Source organism: Lonchura striata, chromosome 2, assembly GCF_050655825.1.
Source record: "Lonchura striata isolate lonStrDom1 chromosome 2, ASM5065582v1, whole genome shotgun sequence".
NCBI lineage: Eukaryota > Metazoa > Chordata > Aves > Passeriformes > Estrildidae > Lonchura > Lonchura striata.
The window spans coordinates 104441385-104469311 of record NC_140704.1 but is presented as its reverse complement, the minus strand read 5'-3'; the positions used below and the strand labels follow the sequence as shown (position 1 = coordinate 104469311).

General features: G+C 38.4%; 1 protein-coding gene across 3 annotated transcripts; it reads right to left on the bottom strand.

Annotated features, from left to right (window-relative positions):
• Positions 1-45: 45 nt before the first annotated feature.
• Positions 46-27898, bottom strand: PTPN2 (protein tyrosine phosphatase non-receptor type 2). 3 transcript variants are annotated; one of them, XM_021527797.3, is made up of 10 exons: positions 27701-27898; positions 25082-25172; positions 17507-17607; positions 16771-16869; positions 15490-15627; positions 10113-10322; positions 7957-8115; positions 7028-7218; positions 5385-5486; positions 46-886 (listed from the first exon to the last, which is right to left on the bottom strand). In XM_021527797.3, the coding sequence occupies exons 1-10, from the start codon at positions 27767-27769 to the stop codon at positions 865-867; spliced, it is 1182 nt and encodes a 393-aa protein (XP_021383472.1). In that variant the 5' UTR covers positions 27770-27898; the 3' UTR covers positions 46-864. The 3 variants fall into 3 exon arrangements, with proteins under 3 accessions (XP_021383472.1, XP_021383471.1, XP_085429852.1); XM_021527796.3 differs by lacking the exon at positions 46-886 and having other exon boundaries at positions 1558-5486; XM_085573726.1 differs by lacking the exons at positions 46-886; positions 15490-15627 and having other exon boundaries at positions 1558-5486.
• Positions 27899-27927: the final 29 nt, after the last annotated feature.

The window sequence follows — 27927 nt, the reverse complement described above, 5'->3', positions numbered from 1 at the left end:
TGACAGAAGGCAGGAGATGTGAAGGAAAATACCTTAGAACACACAGTAATGGCACAATCCAAAACCTGTTTAATTACAGACACCATTGACTTTTGTGCACTTTGTTTTTGTTCCTCAGCTCCCATTAACTACACAGAACTGTGGGTCAAGAGAGGTCAGGTTCAACCTCTTTCTTCCCTTTAAAGCATCACCAACAGAACACTTTCCCGTCACAAAGTTACTCTGAACATTTTGTGCATATTTTATAGCAAACATAAAAAGAATTACCAAACCAACTGGTCAGATTATTAAAATAATATTCTTAGTGGTGTATTACAAAAGAAATGTGCAAGAGTTCCTCCTAAATCAAACTACAATACTTAGCATTAATGAAAATACCTGCATAAAGCACACTCTAACAATTTTGCCACTTTCCAGTTAAGACAGGTATCGGGAAACCTTAAGGCAAAACCCTTCTTTTTCCACAACACACACTCTTTAACAGGTTCTCCCTAACATAACGCGCACACAACAGCACATCATCAATTTAAAAAAATATTTAATGCTGCCAAAAAGTATAAAAATACAATAAGAATGGCAGTACAAAACAAAATACTTCCTAATTTATTTCTTTTACATATTTCTACATTAATACAGGCATTATAAAAACACAAGATGGCAAATTATTTCGTTTTGCAAAGTAGCACACGCTGCTGGTGGTCTTCATCCCCTCGGTGCAGTTTACGCTGTAAACAGATAACTGAGGTCTTCTTGGTACTTAACAGACCTCACTTTTTGTTCCCGAAGAGGGGAGGGGTCATGTCTTGCTTTGCATGTCAATAATTTGCAGTTTATAGCTGCAGAATATTCACAAGTCTCGAAGGCTTAGGTGTCAGTCAGTCTCGGCCTGCGACATACAACCAAAAGAAAGTCACCGATTCAGTACAGAATACGGGGATAAAAAGCAACAAAAAAAAAAAAAGAACTAAGAACTGACAGCGGGTTTGCAGCGCACTGGCAACACCAAACAGCTTCTCATGTGTTCCCGGAGCAACTACTGCCTCTGAGCAAGTACTGTTGCTTTTCCAGAAGGTATTTCCATGTTACAGTATAAGGCACATCCTTGCTGGAGAGTTTCAAGTACAGGTCTCAGTCCAGCAAACAACTTCCTCACACATGTAACCACAAGCACTGCAGAAGTCTCCTTAGGCCTCAGAGGGACTATGACAGGCTGCATCTCAAAACTCATCACCTCCCACAGAGATGATGCTATAGGAGGCCAATCCTGCTACAGCGGCTCAAAAGTAACTGTTTCTAGGCAAAGATTTCCTGCAGTAAGAAAGACACCCCAGCACTGGACATTTTCTTTTTAGGCAAGGGAAGGCTCTACTCGAGTCTACAGAAAGAGACCTTGGTGTTTACAGCACCACACCCCCGAGCTACTACAGGTAAAATGAGTCTGAGTTCTGCAAGCACTACACTGATTCATAAAGCAGCTTTCCTCCACCAGTTACGACACATTGAAAGAGGGCTTCCAAGTTTTTATCCTTCCAACTTAAATAAAGACTCAGACAGAGATACAATTTTGAACACGTTTATTTTTTGTACATAAAAATGAAAGACTGACTTAAAACTTTGGGGGCAAACAAAAAGGCCCAGGAAGACTACTGTGTGTGTCACATCACCTTTGCAAATACCATCCTCTGGCTTAAGCCACTCAGCCCTGCAGAAGACTTCCTCTTTTGTCACTGTTAATTTAGTTTCTCGTGCAGTCCTCAAGTGTCTCAGGTTTTACTATAATGCCAAACAGCAAACTAAATAATTTGGTTTACATTCAATAAACATAAAGCTAACCAGGCTTTTTCACTGCCTGCATGATCCAGTCACACATACATGCATACACATTTATGCCTCTTCCCTTTTCAGGGGGACATAAACTGATGTCAGTAAACCATATTACTCAAGGTTTAACAGAATAAGCCACATTTCACTGGCAACATCTCACTTGCATAACAAATCCAGAGGTTTTTTCCAAATTGCTATTTCACACTGAATTATTTTACTTAATACATTTCAAAGAAAATACAGATGTACCGTCACTAAGTGGACTGTCCCTGCATCAAGAACCCAAGTAGGAAACCTAGAGGATTAATTCCAATCTTGCAAACCCCTTGCAGTGGAGGTGCAAATGTTTGCTAGGTATTTCTTTATGAAAACGTGTGTGATTTGTACACAAGTGTTCATCTGAGAGTCAAACGTTTAATCACTATGCATCAAATATTTTGAACGATGCATTTCCAGAGAAGGGGGAAAACTAACACGAACCAAACCAAAACCAATTTTGAATCAAGCCCAATGACATTTTAAAAATAGCATGAGACCAGGCAGCAGTTTGCCAGAAACTGGAGAGGGGAAGAGGAGAGGGTCCTTCAATTTCACCCTTTAAGCATTTTCTATGATAGAGATGACTGGGATTGACAATTTTTCCTTTTGGCCCATATTTGTTCCTATTAAACATCCAAGCTGTGCAAAAATGCTGCAAATTTAAATCCTCCAGAATAACAAAGTATCACAAGGGCTTAGTGTGCAGCAAGGAAAACAATCCTCCAGATTTTGGGTTTTAAGGATTAGTGATGGACCAGAAAGAAGATTTTTATCCAAATTATTTCCTGGAATGTAAAAAGAGACCAATAATTTGATTTTCCTTACTATTCTCAGACCATCATAAACAATTCACTGTTCAAAATAGTTTTGTCTGAAGCTTGTACTGGTTCATCCTCCTTAAATTATTAACATTTAAGACTCCCAAGGTACTTGCAATTACAGAACCAAACTTTTACAGAACAACTGCTGAATGTGCAAGTCCTGCTTTATTGCATTAAGAAGGTAACAGAGTATGAGGTGATCTGAATTGGCTGCCCCCTGCCCTGCCCCACCCTGAACTGAGGAATGCTTACTCAGGATCAAGAAAATTGAAAAGACAGAATTTAGAAGATGGAATCAGGAAAAAAAAAAATCAAGTGACAACTTGACAAGTTGTGGTTAGAGCTCAGTGCCTGTAGGATACTGGTAGCCCAGGAAATCCTCCTCATGCCAAAAGAAGGGCAATAAATAACAGTGTGGTATCAGTCCAAGTTTTGCCTGCACTTTTTCCTTAGCTGCTTTTAAGTATCTAGAATAAAATCTGGAATATTTCAGTTACAAAAGCATTTAAATTACATTCCATGTATTTTTCCATAACCAAAATATCTTTATAAGGCACATACATTTACACCTATTATCAATTACAGCTGATACTGAAAAACCTATCCTCAATTTAAAGGAGGAAAAAAAAAATCTTTTGACAGTCTTCTTGCTGGCTAAAAGTTACTGTGGTTGTAAAAATTGTGAAATGTCTTAAAATAAATGAGCTGCCTGCCTGTGCTGTGTCCCAGCAGTCATTTTGCTATTCAAGCTGCACAGTTGGTCAGCAATGCCATGGAACAAACTGTCTTACTCTACTGACGTACAACTTCCCAAATCCAGTACTCCATGAAACTACATTTGTTTTCCTTATGTGGACCCTTCACCATTTGTTTACTATACAAAGACCATAGTCCAGAATAGTATTAGCTATTGCGAAATGAGAATTTTAAAGAGTAAACTGCACTTAGCTTCGTGTAGTAAATGTCAGAGTAATTGGGCCCCATGCCTTGTTTGTGACTACCAAGCTTGGGCATACTGGAAAACTGTGAAGTCAATTCTTTTGAATAAGGAGCAAATAATCATCCAGCTCTCTGAGTATTTTTCAGCAGTAAATCCAAGAAGTGCTTTACAAAATGGGGGAGAGGAGTTGAAGAAAACCCCTTAGACCCCACGCCCAACAGAAAACAACCAAGCTTAGAAAACGGAAGGAGAAAACATAACTTCTTTGAAGTTACCCAACAAGGCAATGCTTGAATAAATAAAATTCCCGTTTCAAAGTACATTCCAATCTTACAAATTACTAGATCCTTGCTTGAACAAGCTACATTCAGCTATATAGCATCTCTGTATTTAAAGGTAATTTAAAGGGCAGAAAGTGGTTTGTGTTGAATTATTATGTAGGAAGTGTTACTATTCAAGTAATGGAAAGGGAGTGCTCCATTTTAAAGGGGCTTTAGCAGAGATACTCCCAAAATATTAGTCTTTAAGTGTTTTACTAGCATGTCTAATACAGTGCTGGGGAACCTGAAAAGCAGTTTCTAGACTTTGTGAAGCTATCAAAGTGGCTCATACAGCTGAGAACACTGGGTATGGCAGAACATTACCAACATTTATTTTCTATTAGAGCCACCCTTGGAAGTTCAACTACCGTTTCCTTTGATGTGTTTTCTACAACTATTACCAATTAATTAATTGTATTTTTTCTAGCAATTAAAATCTGTAGACACACAAAATATGTTTTACACTTAATGGAATGTCAGAACTTGAACAATGTTGGCCTTCAAACAGTAGCTGAAGTCTGAATACAATAATCAACAGTATGACTTTCAGTGGGGGCTAAGTTCTCAAAAGCCTTAAAAAAATTCCAAGTCTTAAATAATGAAAACTACAAAAAATAAATAAGGAATGCAAATTAACAGAGTAGAAATTGGCAAGTGCTTCATCAGACCCCTAGCTGCTCATTTCAAACTGGAGAGTCAAATATGGGGAATGGCTGCACTATTCTTTTCATGCACAAATTATAATTACATTTAGTTTCAAAATTAAATTCTTTTGGTCAGAAATTTGTACAAACTGAGCTTTTAAAAGTACAGTGAACTACAAAAAGATTAAATATGCAATTATAAAATATATTTATCCTAGGTCATAAGAATATAAAATGTTTATGTTCATGTCACTAGTACATTACACATTACACATATTTAAGGATAACTTCTTTGCATTAATAATGTAAATGATACAACACTGTTTATTGCTTATGTCAGGCATGTAAATTTAAATCCAGACAGCCTTCAATAGCTAAACCTCCATGGTTCAGCATTTGTTCAAGATCTGGTAGAACACCATGCTAAAAAGTGTATAAACAGTTGCAGCAACTTTGGACCTGCTCATATTAAACAAAATCCATCAATTCTGTGGGGGGCAGCAGTTCATTTTTCTAAGTACCTGCAGTGGAAAGTCCTGAGATGTCGACATGAGATCAAGTTTACATCACTTCTCTATTGTATGTAACAGTCTGTACCCATTCCAGGAATAAGGAGTTTATGCTTAAAGTCACACCCCTACTCATTACCTTCCAGCAAAATCAGCTATTGGAGCAGTCACACTTACTGTTCACTTACAAGGAATGTTCTTGAGAGTACATTTTCCAGCAAAAATAAGCAACTAATATCAGTGCACCAAACCCAATCTTAGTGAGAATAGGTTTCCAGTATAACCACCTTTTTCTTTTTCTTTCAGTCTCATTTAGCTTCTGCTTCATCTGCTGCAGCTTCTGTGCTGTGTTTGCTCTTCTATCCTCCCGCAGTCGTTTTCGGACAGAACTTAAAAAGAAAAAAAGGTGAATCTTACACTGAAGAAAAGGAAAAAAGGCTATTATAATATTAAAACAAACCTCTTTCCAACACTCCCAATAGTTAACCCACCAGCAGCATATGGCAGCAGTATATAAAATCCAAACCAAACAATCTTTTATTATGTTTAAACCACCTTGATGTAGAGTTTCAGATAGTAAAGCCCCACAAAGAAGTAAATGACAGATGTAAAGATGTACACGGTACTACATCTATGAGTTTGACAGAGAACAGAATTAGTTAATTATCTGAGCTGAGTCTTTCATCCCTGTCTGTGCCCCATTTAGTGGCTGAGATGTTTTGTGTAGAGGCTGCCTTTATATGTAGTGCCAGGTGCCACATGCAAGTGCCACAGTATTTACACGGGTGCCTCCAGTGCAGAGTTCACAGCAGCCTCAATGATACACTGACTCCAACCCCTAACCCCTACTCAGGGTTGCATGCAAGTTTAATAGTAGTGATCTCAAAATGCAAACCAGATCTTGATAAAGGACACACAATAAACCCAAGTTCTGTGTGTTACACTAGCAGGACAACTTTGTAATTCAGGTCTCCAAAAGTGCCCTCGAAATCTCTAAGACAGCATAACTCTGACATAAAAACCAACTTTGATTGACTTCTAACACACATGCCCATAGCCTCACTCCTTCTTGTGAAGGGCTCCTTCACACAACTACAGAATTAATGTCATTCTCTCTCAAAACACACATGAAGACACAGAAAGGAACTCATTGGGGCATTTGGTGAGCCAGCTCATTTGGTGGGCCAGTTATCTTGCAATTCCAGCCTATCTACATTGAGCTGCTGTGTCTCATCTCGGGCTGCAGCCCTTTGGGACACATCCTGCCTCCTGTGCACCACATGGCTCAGCTTGGCACAGCCCTGACCCAGTTTCTGGATCTCTGGCTATGGATCAACATTTGGCAATCCACATATGGGAAGGTCCAAATGACAGTGTGCCTCCCAGCTGAGGCATCATTTCTCCTAAAAGAAAGGCAAATTCACGGCTAAACCACAGGAAACTACTCACAGCAGGTAGATTTAACATGAACAGAGGGTAATACATGGCTCCAATAATACAATTTCAACCATGACACAGAAAGTAGTATGTGATAAAACCTTTGTGTTTCTGAGGAACCATGTAATTTTTGAAACAAAAGTTAGCATTGTATTTAAAAATCAGTATGAAATTATGCTGGACAATTTTAGGACCTCATTCACACTTCACAGTGGAGTTCACTGACAATCTGTTAAGAAAAGTGTGAGATCTAGCTGCTTCAGTTAGAGACACTTGCTTTTCTTCTCTTGACTTCTGAAAAGTAAAACCAAATCACAAGGAATCATTGAGGTGGTAGTTTTAAAAATCATTAAATAAGACTGTCAAATACCACCTGTTCTCCCTTGCTACCGCAGAATGATCTTGAATGTTTTTACAGTAAGAAAAGCAGCCTAATAATTAAGTCTTTTGAGAGAGTCTATCTGCCTTTTTAAAGTTTCTTTATCTTGCCTACTTTTCAATGTTCCCATCTGTGATATCTTGAACCTTAGTGGACAGGTCAGTGTTTATTTTCTCCATCTGATCATTGTTCTCCAGGCCTATGCTGTTCCCATTGTACTTCTCTGTGGTTATTTTGGTTGGGTGTGGAGGAGACTGCTCTGAACGTGGCACTTGGTCCTCCTTAGAGAGCTCCTTCCAGCGTTTCTACAAACAAGGAGAACACATATTTTAAGGGAAGAATCAGACCACTAGCAATACCATAAAGAAAGGAAATGCATTTTAGCTTATCTGCTCTATTTGTAATTTCAAAAAATCAACAAAATAAAAGAGCCCTAGTATATGAAAGCAAAATTAAATGTTTTTCAAAGAGTTTTCTCCCAGTTCTCCCTCCCACCCAGGTCCAGCTACTTAACAAAGCTGTTACGTGTCTGCAAGCCACACGGATAAAACAGTGAGATTTGGTAATTTCTTTGCACCCAGATTTGGCTAAATTGTACTAACTGTAATACAAATTTTAAATGTTATGAAGAAACAAGGCAACTTTACTAATAAATATTATCTGTAGCATCAGGCAACTTACCTGCTAGAAAAACAGCAAAGATCAAGAAATTCTAAAAAATATCCTTGCTATCTTCAAAGTGATCCTGGACATTACTTTCTCTTTTTAGTATTGAAAACATCAACTGAACCTATTTTTTTTTCTTTAAACATTTGGACAGACAAAGCATTTTCATATTTTATCTAAGAGGGGACATATACACATGGTTAAAAGTTTAGTTTGATAGAAGGCACTGAAGAGATACCCTTTGATATGTCTTAGGCGTCTGCTGAAAAAGGCTAATTATTTAAATCCCACAAAATTACATGTTTTAAAATAATCTGGAACTTATGTTTTACTACTGTTGCAATCTGCTGTTCAAATACATGGAGCAAAACATTTACCTGTATAGTTGAATCCCCCATTATAAATTTTGCTCCTTCTATTACAGCCATGTATGAAAATCTTAGTTGATCAGGAGTCTGAATAAGTCCCATTCGATATTTTCTCATATCCAGTAATACTTTCTTAATATCTACAGAAAATGGGTCTTTTTTCTCCATCTGTAAAGCAAGTTACATTGAAAGTGTCAACAGTATATACAAAATAATTACAAGTAAAAATCAGTAATAAAATTCAATCTAAAAACTAATTTCTCCATATTTTGCTTTTATTAGTTACATGGAAGATTAACATCTCAAATTATTTCTAATTTGTTTTTGAAAGAAAAATGCAAACCATCTAATGAAAACTTACTACAAACAAATCAAGGATTATGTATTAAACAAATAAATTAGTACCCTTTAATATTAACTCCTAAAATTAAGATATATAGATATGCTCAATTTGGTTTAGGCTTGTATTTGGACTTTGAAATAGAACTAAGAATCAGAGCTGTAAAGCAGTATTTCCTACTGCTTCTGAGTAGAACAGCAATTCAGTCTATGGCAGAAGTTTCCTTATTTAAAGGAGAACCCTGAACCCAATCAATGTACATGCTTGTCCCCACATTACATTCACAGGGTGTTTCTGAAGGACATTTGCATCAAAATATACCCCTATGCTTTTCAAAATGCATAAAACAAAACAAAACAAACAAACAAAAGTAAGTTAAAAAAAAAAAGTTAAGAGGCTCTAACCAAACCAGAACATGTGTCTCTTGTAATTCAATTGGAATTCTTCTTCAGTTAAACCTGTGCTGTCCTTTTTACTACTACCAAGCACAAAGGGAAAACTGTGCCTGGACTTTCAAGTCCAAAAAAATTTTTGATTTATTTAAAGTGTTATTTAACATTCAAGGTTCACTCATGTCATGAGCAATTACAGATGATGCAGTTCACTATAAGCAAACAATCTGTACATTCACGTAGCACTGAAACTGGCTGCCAAGCCTACTACCCAGAGGGCTGCACAGCAGGAGAAATTCTGCACCACCCTCCAATACACACTGCAGGAGAATTAGGGGCATGCCTGAGTTCTCATCCTAGTTCAGATAACGATTTTCTGCATGCTTAAGAAAAGGGCTCTGGAGAAAAAAACATACAATCATCTCAATATATAGTCACAAGCTTTTTTCATATGGAAAAAACAACCAATTTGCAACCTTTTCTAAGCACATCTTGCATAAAAGGAAAAGAATGTTTACAATTTACTTTCCAGGAAGGTTTGAGAATATGTAATTGTCCTGGGGTACTTCAAGAGGAATTTGTAAATGCATTTCAAGAGCTGTGTTTTTGCCATCAAAATATGTGAAGAATAAAAAAGCATGATGTCTGTTGTGTCTCCCCCTCAAATCCACAGGAACAGATCCCCTGTGGACCCTGGCCAGCTGGGCAGTGGGGTGAGGCGGGCAGAGGGAAGGAACTTCTCCTTGGATCCCGGGGGGCTTGGAGAAGCTCCCTCGTGAGTCCAAAGCCGAGCTGGTCCCACAAGCAAAGGAAAGAGGCGCTCTCCCTCAGGATTAGTTCCAAAGTTTAATGGGGGCCTGGAGAGATCCCAGGCCACATCTGACCTCGAAGGGCATCCAGAGCAAGAGCGGGAGGTCCCCGCCCAGAGCAGCCAGATATAGGGGGGCAGGGAAACCCGAGCAGCCAGCAGGGGAAGGGCATGGGAGCGGCTCTCTGGGGGCAAGGCCTCAGAGTGACCACTGAGGAGGGGGTGGGGGAGGAGTCCCAGCCAGGGTCCAGTTACCTGGTGACCCTGCCAGAAGGATCTGGACAAAGGGGAAGGGTCACCAGGTGATGAGAGAGGGAGGAGACAGGGGGATGGGTTGGGGTTTGATGGACATACAGGTACTGATGGGAAAGCTGGGATGACCCAAACAGATACAAAGAGGGGATATGGAGGGATAAACCATTATGAGAGGATATACAGTACAAACACAACTCTACAGATGTCTTAATTTAAGTTTCCACTGGAATGTCATTACTTCAATGTTCAAACATTCAAGTTTTACAAACTTCAATGTTTGTAAAGCCTTCTGACCAAAAAGTCCATATTGGGAAGGTTGGCAGGGTGTCAGGACAAGGGAAGGGGTTACAGAGAAAATACAAACACTTACCAGAACAAGACAAGTATCTACTAATGAAAATGTGCCGGAACGTCCTATTCCCGCACTGCAGTGAACTACTGCAGGTCCGTGTTCGGGACTCAGTGAACCAGATTCTCTGACTTTAAAGAGGAAGTTCAGGAATGAAGCTGGGGATTCAGGAACTCCGAAGTCTGGCCATGTAGTATAATGAAAATGAGAGATAATCCTGGACTCACCACTCTAGAAGTGAAAACAAATAAACACTAGAACTAGAAAGCATTCCTCTTTGGCTTAGTTAGCGCACATTTCTGCAATCTCAATCAACAGCTCTTTTCTATTTTTAACCTCCCATTAAGACAAACAACCCAGTAACTTGCTTCAAGCTGGATGACAACCAACAGTGCATGCTGAAGCAGTTATCTGAGTTGGTAATTTTCTCCTTTACAATTATTACCACATGTGGGTTTTTTTCCTCTTCTCAAACTTCCAGTATTGTGTTTGGTTTGCTTTACTACTTACTCCCAAATGTCTTTCTTTGTAATGCAGTTCAATGTCTGACAGCAGTTATTAGATAGTTAGAATTAACATGACTGAAAAAAACCCATGTCAGCATTGTACACACTCTGCATTCTTGCTTCAAGCAAGTTTTAATGCCAAGAGGTATTACATCTCGTTTATACTAACCACATTACTGAGAGGAGCAGGAAGCGTTCCTTCCCGGAAAAGGCTATAAAACCCATACAGCAGGATGTCTAGCAAGACTTCTGCTGAACATCTTCTATCTTTTTTAAGTAAAAAAGAGGATTCCAAAATCATACAGCTGCTCTAGAACTGCTCTTTTAGAGTTCCTCTCCTAACACAAACAACTAACTGCAAGTACTGAAATAACAGCAAGCAAGTATTTAAATGAAATGTGGATCACATTTTTATAGAACTCACTTCAGACATGCTGTTAAATGCTACTCCTTGCCATGGTGATTCTGATTTTGGCTCAAGAATTTTATAAATCTTCAGTTATTTTTTTTATAATTTATTAATTCAGTTCTTTAATTTTTAATTAATTCAGTTATTTAATTTTCCACATAGACTGACACCTACAAAAACCTTGGCAAAGTCTGAACACAAAATTATTTAAAATCAATGTATTCCAGAAAACCTATTCTTCTTCAGCAACAGTAAAATATAGCCATGAGATAAAATAAATTCCACTGTTCTTTATCTGTTCAGTCTGTTTCTGCTTCTTATGAGAGACAACTTACAAATCTCCATTGTGAAACTAAAAGAATCCATTTCATGGTTTCTGCAGTAACAAAAATAAGTCTCCCAACTTGTCTTGTGCCTTCAATGCTCAGTACTGCAAGACAGCCAATACTTTCACAAAAAGCAGTGGATATTAACATGAATCCCGTCACCCTCAGATGCACAGTTATCTTCCAGAAATATTTTGTCTTTTGGCTAGGTGCTCAACAAGGACAACAAAATGTGATCCGTGATATTGGGAAAATGAATTTACGTTAAGATTTCATAGGTGAAAAGGAGTATCAAGCTCAAAACTGTATAAATATACTGGGACTTCCCTTTGTCTGGAGCAAAGCATTGAAGGGTTTGCATTTGCTCTCCTACTGCTCTTCTCATTTTTTCAATTAGAAAGTTAACTGACAAATGAACTGAATGACCTGTTTGTTTAAAAATCATGAAGGAGACATTTTGCATAAGAAATCTGGAAGTAACAATTGAGCAATTTCTCTATTTCTAGGAAAAACTAAGAAAAGTCATCACTTTAGAAACAAAATTAGGAACCAAACTGGAGAGGTGAGCTAAACGCACATGTGAAGTAATGGCTGGAATTGTTTCTTGTGAACCTAGACAATGTCTGCAGGTAGTAATTGATACTCCCTACTTCAACATTCTGAAAGAGCATTCCAGATAAATGCATCCTTTACACCTCAAAAAGGTAAAAATGTCTTCTTCTGTCACCTCAAACAAGGTGACCTGTGGGGTTTGTTTGTGTGGGCTTTTGTTTGGTGGGGGGTTCTTTTGTGTGGGTTTTTTACCCCAATCCCGTCCATAACAATCACTGGCATCTTCTTCCCTAAGAAAAAGAATAAAGTATGGCTAAGTGTCACCCTACTTATATACTAATCTGAAATAGTTATTTCTAAAAGAGAGATGAAACAGTGCTGTTGTACATGTCATTCTGCTCTAACCCACAAAACTACATTTTTCTTTCATTTCTTGTATGAAGGCTTTGTCCATCCCATGTTTTTCCATCCCTTCAGCTCATTATAGAAATACCTAGTCTCTTCTCTCTACAAGAGTCCCATTGGGAGGCACTGGAACCAGCTGGTCATCTTTGAATTCACAGTCTCTAATCCTACAGCCAAATCCCATTTGAGTATTTCAAACCTCCCACACTGCTCTCTTAAACAGAATGGCTCTTTCAAGTGGTGCTTGGCAGTCAAGCTGCACAGCTGAAACACTGCCTTTGTGAGGATCTGTACCACCCTCCCTTAAACAACTCCCAGTCACTGAGCCATGCAGCACTTACATGAAGTGACGTGGGACTGTTACGAGAAGAGGTCTGGCTTTTTGATTCACAACTGTTGATGGACAAAAATTCAAATTTAAATAACAACTAATTTAATTTGAAGTGTTACCAGGAAACTAGCTAATCTTTTAAAATAAAAAACCCCTGGACTTCAAGACTCAGGCACTATAAAATTTTATATGTAATATACAAGAGATATAACACAGAAATATTATATATTTCTGCATGGTAGCAGAAAACCAGCTAGTTCTGTGGTAACCACATTGCAATTTTCAAAGATTTATTCCCTAAAACTAGCTACCAAAAAAAAAAAACAAAACAAAAAAAAACCTTGAATGACCATGGGACAACACTTAAACAATACTTTGACTTAACAAAGTATTATATAAATATATATATACTTGTTTAAGTATTTATATATAAACACTTAATATTTTGACTATTTTGTTTTTAAATTACTCAAACTGTGGAAGTTTGACAAACTACTGGAATAGGTTTCCTATAAATAACCAAGATATCTAAACCTGATGAACTTGCAAAGCAGACACCACACTGCACAGCTCTGCACTGACTGCTGGAAACATCAACAGTATAATCAAAGGATGATCAATGCAGAAGTTCCAAGTTAAGAGATACACATGAGGACTTGAGCAAAAAAGGAATAGCCCATTAGATTAACTTTCAGAAAAACAAGCCTTGCCATAACCTTTTAACAGTGACTATCCAATCACACAAAACAAAAAGGAGCAAAAATCTTAAGAGCAAATTCAGGTTGTTCAGTCACCTGAGAGTTTGAACTTGAATAAAATACTACCAAAATGCTCAAAAATCCCACCTGTATTTCTAAATAATCTTTAACACAACACCAAAATGAACCAACCAAATACTCAGAGGTTGTTTCATTCGTAACAGCATAAACACTTTATGACTGTATTTTATATATACCCATATATACTTCTTTGTATACTCATATTTTGTTTATGTCTTAAAGAGATTTGCTGCAGTAAGACAAACTAAATTGAGCTCAGAATGCTTGCATTATAAAGATAACCTTGGTTCTCTCTGTTTTCAAGGAAATACTAAATTTTAAGTATTCTTGGCATTCAGAGTATATTTTGTTCATGAGTCATCCTATATTCCAGGCATTGAGTGGCTAAATGCCTTATGCTCTGCCTCCACCAAAGGCCCCTGCAGAATAACTTACATAAACACAGTTAAGCTCACATTTCAAGTTACTGCAAATACTCAGTTCCCACAAGTTTTATGGTATAATTATCGAATTCTTACAAAAGGCTGCATATAACACTGACAGTGTTAGACTAGAAACTACGGAGCTTTTTTCGCTTGAGTAACCAAGTATGTTCTGCTTCTTCTATAAAAATTATGCATTGAAGTTAATATTCATGAAGCCTTACCAGAGTGCTAGAGATATAAAATAAAAATTCATTACGGAAAGATTGGTATTTGTGAAACTGATTTATATGACTGTCCTGGGTTTGCTGTCTTAAACCAGGACAATGACACACAAGAAACTGTACAGTGCTGACAGGCCTGCACTTGCTGGTCCAAAACAAACCTGGAAATTTAAGTGCTCAATAGCTCCAACTCAAAAGTCTCCTACAGTATCCGTTGTGCTTTTCCTTAAGGCATTTCTGCATTTTCCAGTTAATGTTATATTCAACCATAAACATATAAAGAAAATGGCATCCTTCGAAAATAGGAAGTGTAAAAGTAAGGGCCAACATCAGCCAAACACTTCCATGAAGAAGCATTTTTGGTAGTAAGGAAAACTTGCCTCAGCTTTCCAAAAGGCACAGTTGTCTTTTTCAGGCACTAGCTAGCCAACATTACTCATCCTTTTTTTGCCTTTGCTGTCAATAAACAAACTACTCAATTCTTCAGGTCAGCAGGAAAAGTATTTCATAAAGCTCTTCTAACATGGAGAAGACCAACCAACAATATGCCAAATTTTATCATGTTAATCGCATGAGGGAAGTTCTGAATTAAATATTATCTCATAGTACTACCATCAATAATTATTATAAATTCAATTATTTGGACATGCAGAACATCTTCAAGCTTTCCTTTCCCAAGTTCTCTGACAAAGATGACCTTGAAAACTTGCCATACTAGCACTTTCAATTAAAATAAGGCAAGATTTATAGGGAGAGAGAGTATCTTACAAGACATAGCTGGAACAAACAGACAAGCTCTTCAATCCTGTCTTCCACTCTGAAACAGAAGCAATCAATTCCAAGCCAAGCTCAGGCCAGGAACAAGTTTTTTTGAGCTTAACTTGGTTAAACTGTCAAAGTGCTTAATTTTTTAAGAGAAAAGGATGGTTGGTCCTGTGGAGCAAAACAGGAGGTAAGCAAGACAAGATGAAGTTACCTACCTACCTACAGGTGGTAATCACTCCTCCCCCAAAAAACTTAAGACAGCTAGACTAAATTACATAGAAAACTCAAGTTCCAGTACAAAATCAGTAATTACTCTATCAGGTATCTGATAGTCAAAGGAAATCAGAATTTTCCACTCTTGTGTTCCTCCCTTAAGTTAATTCTTACAGCTCCTCTTAGAATCACCACTACCACAATTTAGAATTCAGCATGTTAGTGTACTGCCAAATGGAAAATACAAGTATACAAATGCTAAAGATGTTATCTCTCCTAATGTATAGACTGAGGTCTAAATCACTTACTTATTTCCACACGAACATCTTCAACATTCTCAGAAACAAAGTGCATTAAAATTTCCAGTGTAAAAGCTCACTCAAATCTGAAGTGACATCATGCTAATTTGTTCACATGATACACTTAAGCCCATGAATAGGAGCTGTACCAACTGAGAAAAGCTTACATTGATATTTTCTAATTGCAGTAGATGTACTGTGTAATAGGATTTGATGTCTTCAGACACTAGTCTCACACGGAAGCCTGTTTCACTGAATGTCATAACTTCCTCTTCTTTTGTTGGCCAGTACTGTGCACACTTCACCTAATGGATTTTTTTTAAAGAGAAGGGAAAAGAAAAAAAGAAAAACCTTGTTAAATATCTTAGTATCTTAGGCTTTGCATGTGCAGATTCAGAGTCCACATTGTTCAATACAGTAGACTCAAGTACCTGCTCCCACTTTGAGGAATTCCTGAAGTCCATAATGTTTACAGACAAGTTGCTACAACTGTTTCAGTGGCTATAATGTGTTCCAGTTTTACATGTTTATGTTTTCTTCCATCACATGGCTAACAAGCTTTGAGATACATCTTAAGCCTTCCCTCTCGTTCTCTACAGGGAACTGAGATCTCTGCTCAGCTATTTCAGCATTTCCCCCCTTTGTTTCTGACTTGTACACCTGCACATTTACAGAACTCATCTACCACACCCAGTTCTACCCAGGCTTGCTGCATACTGGAAGGTTCTAGTGAAACAAAAGAATGAACTAACAAACTAATGCAAAACTATTCTTTGTCTTGTATTCCTCTTGCTCTGCCCTCAAACTTTCTGTAGGAAAATTTTTGCACAAGAATATAAGTGACTTTTTAACCCACCAGTCAAATTTGTTTTTCACAAACCTGTGAAATAAACCTCAAATGACATGCATTCATAACAAAATTCTGCAATGCCTTTAGGCACTGCAGCAGAGAACATCATAACAGAAGATTTGTGTATTCTGCACATACGCCACTGGTTCTAAAGAATCAAAAATAACTAGATCAATTCAACAGTTCTTGGGCAGCAGTCTGCCTTCATTGTTACAGCTAACATCTCTGTATAACAGATACACTACTCCATTACATTTAGAAGAATTCATCCAAAGATACTTGTTTTCCCACCTTCCATTTTGTTCTGGGAACATTGTACACTGCCTCTACTCCTCATCAGTTCTAACTGTACATCCTTTCTCAGAATGTTACTTTCACCTTTCTGGATGTATGTTTGTTAGATGCTATTTTCACCAAACTGAACTGTAGGTCTTGGCTCCCTCACTTCACTGTTACATTAACTACACATTTACACTGTTACATTAACTGCACACCACTGAGAACGTTTGTTAGTTCTTCTAACGTAACAATCAAACATTGCTCAACTGTATTAAAATTGTGGGGCTTATTTTACAACTTCAGGCCTAATGTCACTTACCGATTCTTTTTCAACAATCCTGTTCAACATGACCACTGCTTTGGTTTGTTGTTGCCATACCATTAGCCAAAAATGACAACATGTATTAGGTAGTGGACCCTATGTAGTAAAAAATACAAAAATGGGCATGAGAATGTATAGGCAAATCAGTGTTTGAGCACAGTTAATAGCTCACTGGGGGAAACAGGAAAGAGTCTTCCTATTAAGTTTAAACAAATTATTAAGATAATTATAGAAATGGCAGGCAAGTAGCCACACTGAACAGATAATTCCAGGACTTAAAAAGGCTGGGGCTTTTTTAAGAAAAAAAATAGCAAACAAAAGCAACCAACAAAACAATAAGAACTCAGGGAAGGGATATTTTGGTTTAAGCATCACTGCTATTGTGCTGTTAGAAGAAAAGCTACTGCAGGCATGCTCAGAAGATACAAGATGGCTTAAGGGGTAGAAGTATTGTTGTAACATATTTACAAAAGAACTAAAGAAAAGAGCAGGAAGTATTTGAGAAGCTTAATATGCAGTAAATTACTCATACTTCAATATCCTCTTTAGGTTTTCTTAAAATATAAAATAATCTGTTAGCAACTATGTCACAATGAGATATTGTAATTCATGCAATAATGACATACTTGCAATTCATGGAGACAAGAAACAATCCAAATACAAATTACAACTGTACAAATCCCTCTCCCTAGATGTTCAATTCCTGTAATAACCCAGTAATTGTACTGCTTACCTGTGTTAAAATATAATATCTCTGGGCTTCTTCTATGACTACTAGGCTGGCATTGATATAGTCATTCTCGGTGTTCTGGAGTTTTACACGACTGTGATCATCTAAAATTCAAAGAAAATTAAGAATTAATGATGCATCCATCTCGATGAATACTCTAACAGGCAAGTTTAGGTCTAGTCCACAAGCAACTAGAACTAAATTGTGCTGTATGACCCAAACAGCAAACTACAAATAAGTGGAACTAATTTCTCACATAACTTTGATAACTGTCCCCATTCTCCCATCAGCATTCCATCAGAGTCATTTCAGGCAGCTATTCATAGAAACTGCTCAGAAAACTGGAATACCTATTTTTCTTTAAAAAAAAAACCTAAGCAAACAAAATATCTCCCACACAAGCCTAGAGCTCATCACAGTCATCCCTCAACAGCTGCATTTTCTTAATACAACAGCACCACAACTCGCACCAGACAACACCATTCTATCACACCAGATCACTCCACGGCATTATTTCCTAAGTTCAAAATTCAAAGATTTCTGGTGAACTGAAGTTTCAAAGGGTGGTGTAGAATCACACAGCTCACACAGCTAAAAAAATCTCAGTAAAATCTACTGGCATTAATTCAAGCCAGGCTTGAATTTCATCAATTTCATTTTCCCTGTAAGATATTGTCTAATATTATACAACATAAAAAACTAAAAAAGCACATGCAAAACCAAAAATAGTCAACAAATCATCCAATTAAATGAAGCTTAATCTAACAACATGATTTCATCTCAAAATTACACAAGCAAGACTGACGATTCCCTTTTAAGGCAGAGGCAAGCAAAGGATTCTGTTTAAAATTCTACCATTAATATGAGAAAGATTATCATAATGTCAAACTAAACAACTGCATAATAGAAAGTCATTGCGGTTGTTCTAGAACCTTCTAGTATATGAATTATGAATCTCTAGGTTTATGAACCTCTAGGAGACATTTAGGTAATCAGATTTGTTTACAGTAAATAATCCTTCAGCCATTTATCGGTCACTGTATTAAATAAACAGTACTTTCAGTTTAAAATTTGTATACAACTACATGCCAGAAAATGAGATTCAACTGACTGTAAACCTCCTGAAGCTCAACACCTAGCAAAATAAGAAGAGTAAATTAAAAACAGCAAACTAAAATTAATTTAAGAAACTTCAACATATCTCAGGAAGAGATGGAAGAGATTCCATAAGGAAACTAACAGCAGAGTGAATTACAATGCAATACCAGTTTTTGAAACCAAATGCACCTAGTCTAACATAGAAAACTCAATTAGGGCCTAGACTGCTGTTAAAATGCCAGCCCACCCATCCTTGCACCAAAAGGTTCACTTCCTTTAGACAAATACTTTGGGAAACACAGAAGGACATGAGCAACTACCAAGTATCAAATTCAGCACAACTACAATAGATGAACTCACAGCCAGCATGTGAAGCAGAAGGCTTATCTCAGAAATCCATATATATAAACCTGGATAGGCAAAAAGCTGATGGCAATCAGAAAACAGTTACTGAATTAGACTCTTGTTCTACAGACTGCTTGTATGATTTAATATTAATACTTTCCATGTGTTTGGAATCCTGGGAAAAGAACATTTACTAGGTCTTGATCTGCCTTTACATTCTCTCTCATCTATCTGCTATTGATGATCTTGTTGGATTCAAGTGAAGAAATCAACAGTAAAGTAGAACTGTTTTTCTGCTGCTGAAGCATTCAGATTTGGTGTGTTGCTCCATCTCCCTTAGCTCCTAGCTTTTATATGCAGTCATATACTAATGTGCAGAGAATAGAAAAATGCTGAAAATTTATTTTTTATATAAAAGCATAAGAAATATACTGGGTTAGGCTGTTCTCATTAGCATTCCAGTTGGAAGGCAACACCATCTTAACTTTCAGGAGTCTTAAAAGATTTATGATACCCCTGTGTGAAGAAAAAAAAATATTATCAAAGCCAAGACGCAGCAAAATTAAGACACATGTGCATTTTAAAGTAAAATATATCTCTTTGTATTATTGTGCCAGGATAGGAAAGCATTACTTTTTCCTTTCATGTATCACTTTATCTGAAATGTTTCTACTGGAAAGAAACCAAGACCTCTGTAAATATTACATGTCATTTGCCAACAGGAAAAACTTAAGATCTTGTTATAGTAAATCACACATACCGGTACCAGTGTTCTCGGAAAGGTGACGCAAGCAAGCGCTGTTAACAGTTTAATCACCCAGCGGCAGCTGCTGTACTGCTGCCAGGGGCAAATAACTGCAGCCTCAACAGAGATTTCCTACTTTCATCCTTACATTCCCAGATTCATTTTTCCCTTCTTATAAATTTTGCTTTGTAAACATGACTCAAAGTTTTGCAAGTTGCTTTTTTGAAAGTCCCTTTAATAACTAATTCTATGCACAGATAACCTCCCTCTCCCTCCCCAGTTAAAACAGAGATCCTGCAAGTACTCTGGCAGATAGTCCACAGTACAAAAAAAAAGCCCACTAGAATATATTGATTTCTCTTCTTTCAAGGGATGAGGTTCTTAAAGGACACAATGACCTAGAAACCTCATTCAAACCCTGGCTTGCTTTTCTGAATTAACTGAAGCAAGCCAACTTTTGACAGTGAGTTAGCTGTAATGCATTTCCCGCATGTATATAATTTCCAGTTACAAAGTACTTAGATTTATATGAATGATAAACCCATCTTTAAGATAAGATTTAGCTTATGCGCTGCCATACCCACAGCAGCTAAAATACAGTACTGCTTTTCTGAAGTGCTAATTTCCCTATTTCAAACTATGCAGCCTGAAAAGGAAGTGGAAACCTTAAAATTATTCTCATTCTGGCTCCTGCACTGAGAAAAAACACTCCCAGAATGAACCTGTCTGAGCCAAGCAAACTCTGATTACCCATTTCTAGTGGAACCCTGTCTCACTGAAAATACTTCACATGCATCAAATAATGCCAAATCTTCACAACACTCATCAATCTGCTCACCTCCTGCTTAACAGAAAATGACAGATCCAGGTAAAATCAAGATACAAAATGTTTGGCATTTTACATCATGCAGTTCTTGCAATTAATGAAAGGTTTTCATTATAAAACAACTGTGTTTCTACAACACTGTATAACTTCAAAATTATCTTTTATCTAAGAGATGTCTCTGGTCCCCCAAATATAGAGCTATTAACAATAGAGGAAGGAGAAATGCTACTTAGCGGATTAAAAAAAGTCATAAATAAAACATGCAGCCAACAAGCCATCCCAGTGACCCTGCCTAACGTTTCCCACCTACCAACAAATCCCTTCAATTTCACTAATCTAAATCTAGTCTATCTGAACTGCTAAATTATTCAAATTGCAATACTCTGTCACTAGACTTACAATCTCGAGTTTCAGAGGTAGCCTAAGGCGAAGGAAAGGCAAAATAACTTTTCCTCACCACCGTGTCACTGGATGCATATAATGAATGCCATCGTATCAGCCATGGCCTCGCTCACCACCGAAATGTATTCACACCAAAATACACATGTCACTACTGCATAGCATCCTTACAATGGTAAGCAGGATTACAGGCAAACATCTCAAGGCATATTAAAGTTTAGATCAGCATGTGCTATAAAATTCCCCTCTTCCCCAACTCCAAAGGAAGAAGTATCTCCAAACTCAACACCATCTTGAGTTTATTTTACAATATTTCACGTGGTAAGATGTTTTAGAGAATCATTAGATAATGCAATAAAAATCACCAATGTCACCTTCTAATATGGACAAGAAATGAAGCAGGCTTATTCTGGGCTGAACATTTCCCTGTTCTCAGCACATACACCTGAAGCACAGGACAGAAAGGGAATAAACATTCCTGCAATGATAATTAATCAGCACCATGTGCAAAACCATTCAAATCAGCTCCAACTCTGTTCACTGTAAAGCACAATTCTCTTTGTGTTCCTCTCCTGTACTCTATACCAACTGTAAGCCTATGGTTGAAAGATCTGACACAAAACCTACTCAAGGCCATAGGAAGAAAACATGAGAAGTCACTACCTTGCAAGATCTTCCAAAAGCAACATGATCTTTCAGCAAAAATGCTCAGATGACACAGGTTCTTGAGCAACACACCATATTAACAAATAAAGGCTGAAGAGAAAATTGTGTAAACCCTCATCTACTCTTCAAAAGCAAAAGGCAAAAAACAAATCTTGCCAATTCTGCTGAGGGGATTTCATTCTGGCCTGTAAATCTGGGAACTCAGCTCTAAAGGTGTTTACAGTCAATCCAAGACACTAGACTCCTCTGATAACAACTAAGGATAAGATTTAGAAGGAAAGTTAATTACAGAAATCTTTGGAGTTTCATTAAAATTATTAATAAAGAATAACCTCATAAGTTACTTTCCTCTGTCAAAAATGTTTTCTGAGAAATGGTTTCATCTGTCCGGAAATGACTGGTTGTCAAACCAAACCTATTTCAGATTAACTTCCTGTTTCAGTACTATGCAGCCAAAATACTCCTCTGCCTATTTTAGACTAATACCAAACTATTAGAATGCTATTTTTTTCAGTTAGGTAGTAATTCTTGAGGGCTTCTACCAAACCAAACTTATCTATGCTACAGATCTTTAGCCAACAAAAATGGACACTAACAAAAATACTTATTAAACAGGAAATACTGTGAAATTCAACTGTAACGGGCAGAGATGCTTAGCCTTTCCCAGCAAACAAATTTTTATCTAGAAATGTATGTAACAGACACAAGTTTCAGTGTACTTGTCCCAGGTATCACAGTTGAAATGGGGTAAACCAACCCAAAATATTTTTTCCTGGACTCGTAATTGCCATATTTCCCGTAAAATTGAAGAACCTTTGCACTTCCTCTTGCAGACACACAACCTCGGATTTTACACTGGCTTGGCAGCTACGACGGTTAACAAACTATTTTCTCGTTGCTTTTGGAGAAATAAAACTCTTTCTTTAAATTATGTCTTCCAGTATGACGAAGTAGATAGATCTTAAAAGCCCAACAGCTGGCTCTGAAGGCCTTTAACTATCTGAGACTATTAGATCACCTGTTTTTCACCTAAATACTGGTAAAAAGCAGCAAAATTTGCAAAGTGAAGGACTGAGATGTCAGGATTGTGTGAGACTGAGTTGTTTCGCATTTCTACAACAGCAGGTCCTTCCATACATGCACCACAATTAGATGTGTTCACCATAGTGAGCAAACCATGCAGCTTTTATCCTAGCTGCTTTGAAATTTAGGCACTGCTACCTTGAAATCTTATTTATCATACACTCCCCTTCCAGGCCTCTTTCTGCTCCCAACTCTCATCCTCATTGAAGCAACTGAGTCATATTTAAAAATACAGAAGTAAAATTCAGGAGGAATGAGCCAGTTCAAATACAGTGTTTTGCTCTGTAATCCTGATAAAGCTTTGTTCCTAGTGCCCAGTTCTGCAAAGCTATCTAGATGGACCAATTCAAACCATCCTTCTTTCATAAATGCTAGAAGCTGACACATTCTTCATAAAATTCATCATCTTATTCGGTTCATACATTCATCATGTAATAATCTATGTCAAGAGTGTGACAGAAAAGCTCTAGCCTTTTCCTAAGCACAACCACTACTTCAATACTAGATTTTATCTGTCTCTCTGCTTTTGCACTGGGTTCAAGAATTAATACAATCATTCATATTTTTCTCTACTAGCTAAACATGCACTTCAGAAGCAGGTTTTGCCATGACTAAAGTAAGGTGTTTGATGCTCTTCAATACTGTAAAAGGCATGCCATGATTAAGGAAAATATTGAGCTCCACATAACTGCAAGAGATGAATACAAGTCACATCCGAAAGGTATTCCTGGAGGCATTATTAGATACTACTTAAATAATACTATGCATTTTTATTTCTTTCAGAAACACTATTTTAAAAAGAAAAAAAAGCACAAACAGTTTGAAAGTAAATTTTCACTCTCTTTACATAAATTACATTTATGTATGGGAGAAACAGTAGATAAATACATGGATAGTGTCTGACATGGAAATTGTATAGGATGTTAGATCCAGCACTAGAACCTAGGACTTCCGAGTTCAAATCTAATTTCCTGCCTTCTCATCTTACAACCCCCATTGCAACTTAGGTATGAAACACAAATTAAACAAAACATCTCTTTCAGCACTGCTAAGATGCTAATGCTGTGCTGCAACAGAACAGCAAAGCTGGGACACCCAAGTGCCTCTGCACAGACCAACAAGCGTCCACCAGAGGCTTGGCTCCATTTCCTGAGCCTACGGTGAAAGTCAGTCAGGCTTGCCTATCTGATGTATCTTCCTCAGCACTGGATACTCCTCCAATGGAATGCCACACAGACACAGCAAGGAGGCCATGCACTGAATTCCTAAGTTCCGTTTCATCAGCATGCAGCACAAGGATTCAGCACTACGCCAGACTGGACCCATTTGGTACAAGTTCACTGTGCCAGCAGAGCATCCTGGCAGTAGCCTAAGGAGCAGCACTGCATCTTACCAGTGTGACTCAATCCAAGAACCTTTCTGCGCAATTTTGGGAAGTGCTATGCACATGCTGTCGCCACAACTTTCAACTGGAAACAAGGAGCTCAGCACTTCCCCAAATCTTAGAATAGGTATTCAGATCAGGCTTGCAAATGAAAAGCCCCAATATACCAGCAACCCTCCAAAAACTATAGATCCAGTAACAAGGTGGTTTTCAGGACCCTTCAGTATTCTGGGAAACTTCATAAGGAATACATAAACATGTTATCTGTCCCAGTTCTAATATACTGCAAAAAAAATTAAAGCTATATAATTTTTCCCCTATCTCTAGCTCACATATCTTTTTGCAATAATTTTGGCTTACAACTTCTGAAGTAAAATGCTGATGAAAAGAAGCCCACAGCATCTCTGTAGCAAAGAAGCTAGTCTAATTTTTTTTTTTTTTACATAAGACATAAGATCATTATGTCAAAACAACCATTTCATTGCAATTAGTAGAAGTACGAAGCACTTCATATCTTACTTACTATGGTCAAAACCAACAAAATCTCAAGCATTTTTTAAAGCAACAGTAGAAATTGAATGGCATTTATCCACACCACCTTAAAAATGTGCAGAATCACTCAGTCCAAAAAGAAAACGTTTCTTTAAGTCAAGGTGTACTAACTTAACCTCTATACTCGTTTTTTACAATGGATAAAGAACTAGTAAACAAATAATTTCCCTATTAGAAAAGTACCTCTAAAACATTACTCTGTAGCTCAAAAAAATTTACCTATACACTAAATACCTGTGATTTGCAACTATCTCTCATTCACCATTCAGTACAATGAGCTTAACATGCAGACTTATCTTCAACCTGTTATACACATTTGTGTATGTGTTACCAAAAATCTCACATTTATCACATGATACATGCCTACAGAAATAAACAAAATGCAAAATTTGCAATGACCATGATTTATCCCCTCCAGTGTCAACAGGGTAAGAGAAGGTCTAGTAAATTTACTGCAATGATTGCAGAAAAGATACTCACATGGACTAACATCTCTGTATCTGTTTCGATTTCTGTTTTCTGGATATTTTGCCACTCTGTGAGGGTAGTCACTGGATTTATGTCGGATTTCCTTAAAAAGACAAAATAGATAATTGACTTATAGCCAGCAACCTGATTAAGACTAATGTTCTACACATACTATTAATTAAGCAACATTACTATTAACTAACATTTTTATACCAAGTTTTACTGCCCCTAGTATTATTTTCGCTCAGAAGATAGATTTCATTCATGATCAAACTGCTACCATTTAGATCCTCCTACATTTGGCTAAAACTACCATATGTAAGCATCATTTGACAAGCAACCTATGGATCAGGATCAAAGGGTAAAATAGCTCTAATCCCAGATATTTATTATGTTTACAGTTTACCTCAGAACTGCACATGATCTCCCAAAGCAGTAAGGGACTCAGATGCAACAGCAGTATTCTGCTGGCTCCTTTAAAGCGACTGGCAGTTTAAAACCCCACAAACTTAAGTGAACCAGTTAATAATTTTATGGCTACTATTAAGGGCCATAGGATTATTCTTGGTGGTTTGATGGCTCATCCCATACAACTTTAGTTAAATGCGAGCCAATACGAAGAATTCTAGAGTCAGAAATATCAATGTGAATCAAAGCCTGGTCTCCCCACACATTTGCACAAACCTAACGATCTCTGAGATATTCAGACCCACACACTATTTTAAGGACACTACTGTTGACACATTCTGAATGTTCTGCTTTACTGATTTCTTCCCTGAGTGCACCTTTTCTACAGCTTCACTAAGATATACAGAATTACCCTATGTAGAAAACTGAAAACAGCCTTCAGTGTATTCTACTCTGTATTTATATCCCTGTACTGATGCCATCTCAGCAGAAATGTTGCTCAGTAGAGAATTAACAATATTTTACTTTGAATTCTCCTTCCGTTTTTAGATTATGTTGCTACATTTGATCATTAGGTCCCAAAGGGCATTTAGACTTCTTATTACAACTGAGCATTCTTTGGTCTTCTCAATGTTCCCACTATCTTTGTCTTCAAACTTCCTAAATAGCCTAGTCTATTCCCAGACAATGAACACAGCCAGAAAGGGCATCAGCGGAAATGTAACGTATAAAAGAAAGCTCCAATTTTTAGCATTGGTTGCGTGACCTTTCTTTAAAATGTATTGCCAATCTGCAAAGAATATAAATCACAATGTGGAGCAACAACTGCCAAGCACCAATACTCCACATATTTGTGTAAAAACCTCCTGATCTATTAGGTTTTCTATTTTGATACAGCACACTGGAATTGCTCGTTTACATGGTTGACAAGCTTTGGGAGCTTGCTCATGGAACCAATGGATCTGGCAGGCACTCACACCCAACTTTGCATGAAAGGTAAATCTTTTATTACTCAGTAACAGGATGCAACATACTTTGTTTCTTAAAGCACTTGCACCACCAGTGCAAAGAAACAGACCCTTGCTTTGGTAAAGAAACATTAAAATAAGGAGAACACTTCTACAGTGATGGTGTGGGAGGGTAGGTTTGCTAAAGAGAAATAAACTTAAAGAAATTTAATGACTAATTCAGAAATCAGTTTTCCCACATAGTATCCAGCCATCACACCGAATCACAGCACATCCTGACCTGGAAGGGACCCACAAAGACCATCAAGTCCAACTCCTGACTCTGCACAAAACAAACCGAAGAGCCACACCATGTGCCTGAAAGCTTTGTCGGAACATTTCCTGAACTCTGGCAGGCTTGGTGCTAGATCCTACTTATTTGTAATACAGATATATCCAAAAATGAAACATCTGAAATACTGCAGTAAGATATATGTATTTGAATCAAATATAAATCAAATAAATTACTAATTTAACAGAGAAAAGGCATAATTTGAAGCCAGTAAAGAAAACTTAGGGGTTTCTCTTTCTCATTTGTGAAATAGTGCTTTAAAACACTGTGGGCTTAAATAACTGCTCTAGTGACACCAGCCGATACGTAATGCCTGTTTTACGGAACTGACTGTTCTTGGAAGTTCTTAATCTCGTCAAAAAAAAAAAAATGCAAATACTGCATTTTATAAGTAGCACTCGCGCAGAACCCCCGCAGTGGATGCCGAGCTGGCCAAGGCAGAGGGAGCGGGCGCTGAGGAGGGAGCACGGGTGCCTGAGCAGCCGCACGAACCAGCGGGGGCGGGGGGGGCACCCAAGCCTTGGCCGAATCCGTACTATCGGGCCCAGCTTCCCACGCCGCCCGCAAGCGGCGGGAGTCGCACGGCGGCTGTCCCGGCCCGGCCCGGCCCGGCCCCGCTCAGCGCCGGGGGCAGCGCTCAACAAGCGCCGCCGCCGCGGCCGCGCGCGCGCCTCGCCCCGCGCCTGCGCGCCACCGCCCCCCTCCGCGCCCGCCCCCAGGGCGCATGCTCAGCGCTTGCCCACGGCTCCGCTGCTCGCACCTGAGGGCGAGAGCCGTGTTGGCCCAGCGACTTCCGCTCTCCCCGCCGCTGAGGCGGCTCGCGCGCCAGGCACGGCCGCTGCCGGCCCGCGAGTCTCTCTCCCCGCTGCCCTTCCTCCCTCCCTGTTGCTCTCCGGCTCGAGCCGACCACGCCGCTCGGCTCACCAGATAACGCGCCTGCCAGTCGTTCGTGGCGTCGATCTCCTGGAACTCCTGCTCGATGGCGGCGGACATGGCGATGGCGGCGGCCGCCAGGGCGCGCGAGCCGGTCCGCAGGAGGCCGAGCGGCGAGCCCGCAACCGCCCGCGCGCAGCCCCCCGCCTCGCGGCAGCGGCGGGCGCGCACATACGCTCGCGATCGGGTGCCCCGCAGCCGGCGCCGGGCGCATGCGC

What these genes read in the sequence shown, in the direction of transcription:
- PTPN2 (XM_021527796.3), bottom strand. Translation starts at nt 27,769, where the DNA reads ATGTCCGCCGCCATCGAGCAGGAGTTCCAGGAGATCGACGCCACGAAC. An exon ending in ATACAGAGATGTTAGTCCAT is followed by an intron (nt 17,608 to 25,081) that starts GTGAGTATCTTT and finishes TTTGAATTTTAG; the next exon opens with ATGATCACAGTCGTGTAAAA. An exon ending in TAGATACTTGTCTTGTTCTG is followed by an intron (nt 8,116 to 10,112) that starts GTAAGTGTTTGT and finishes CTTGCTTTACAG; the next exon opens with ATGGAGAAAAAAGACCCATT.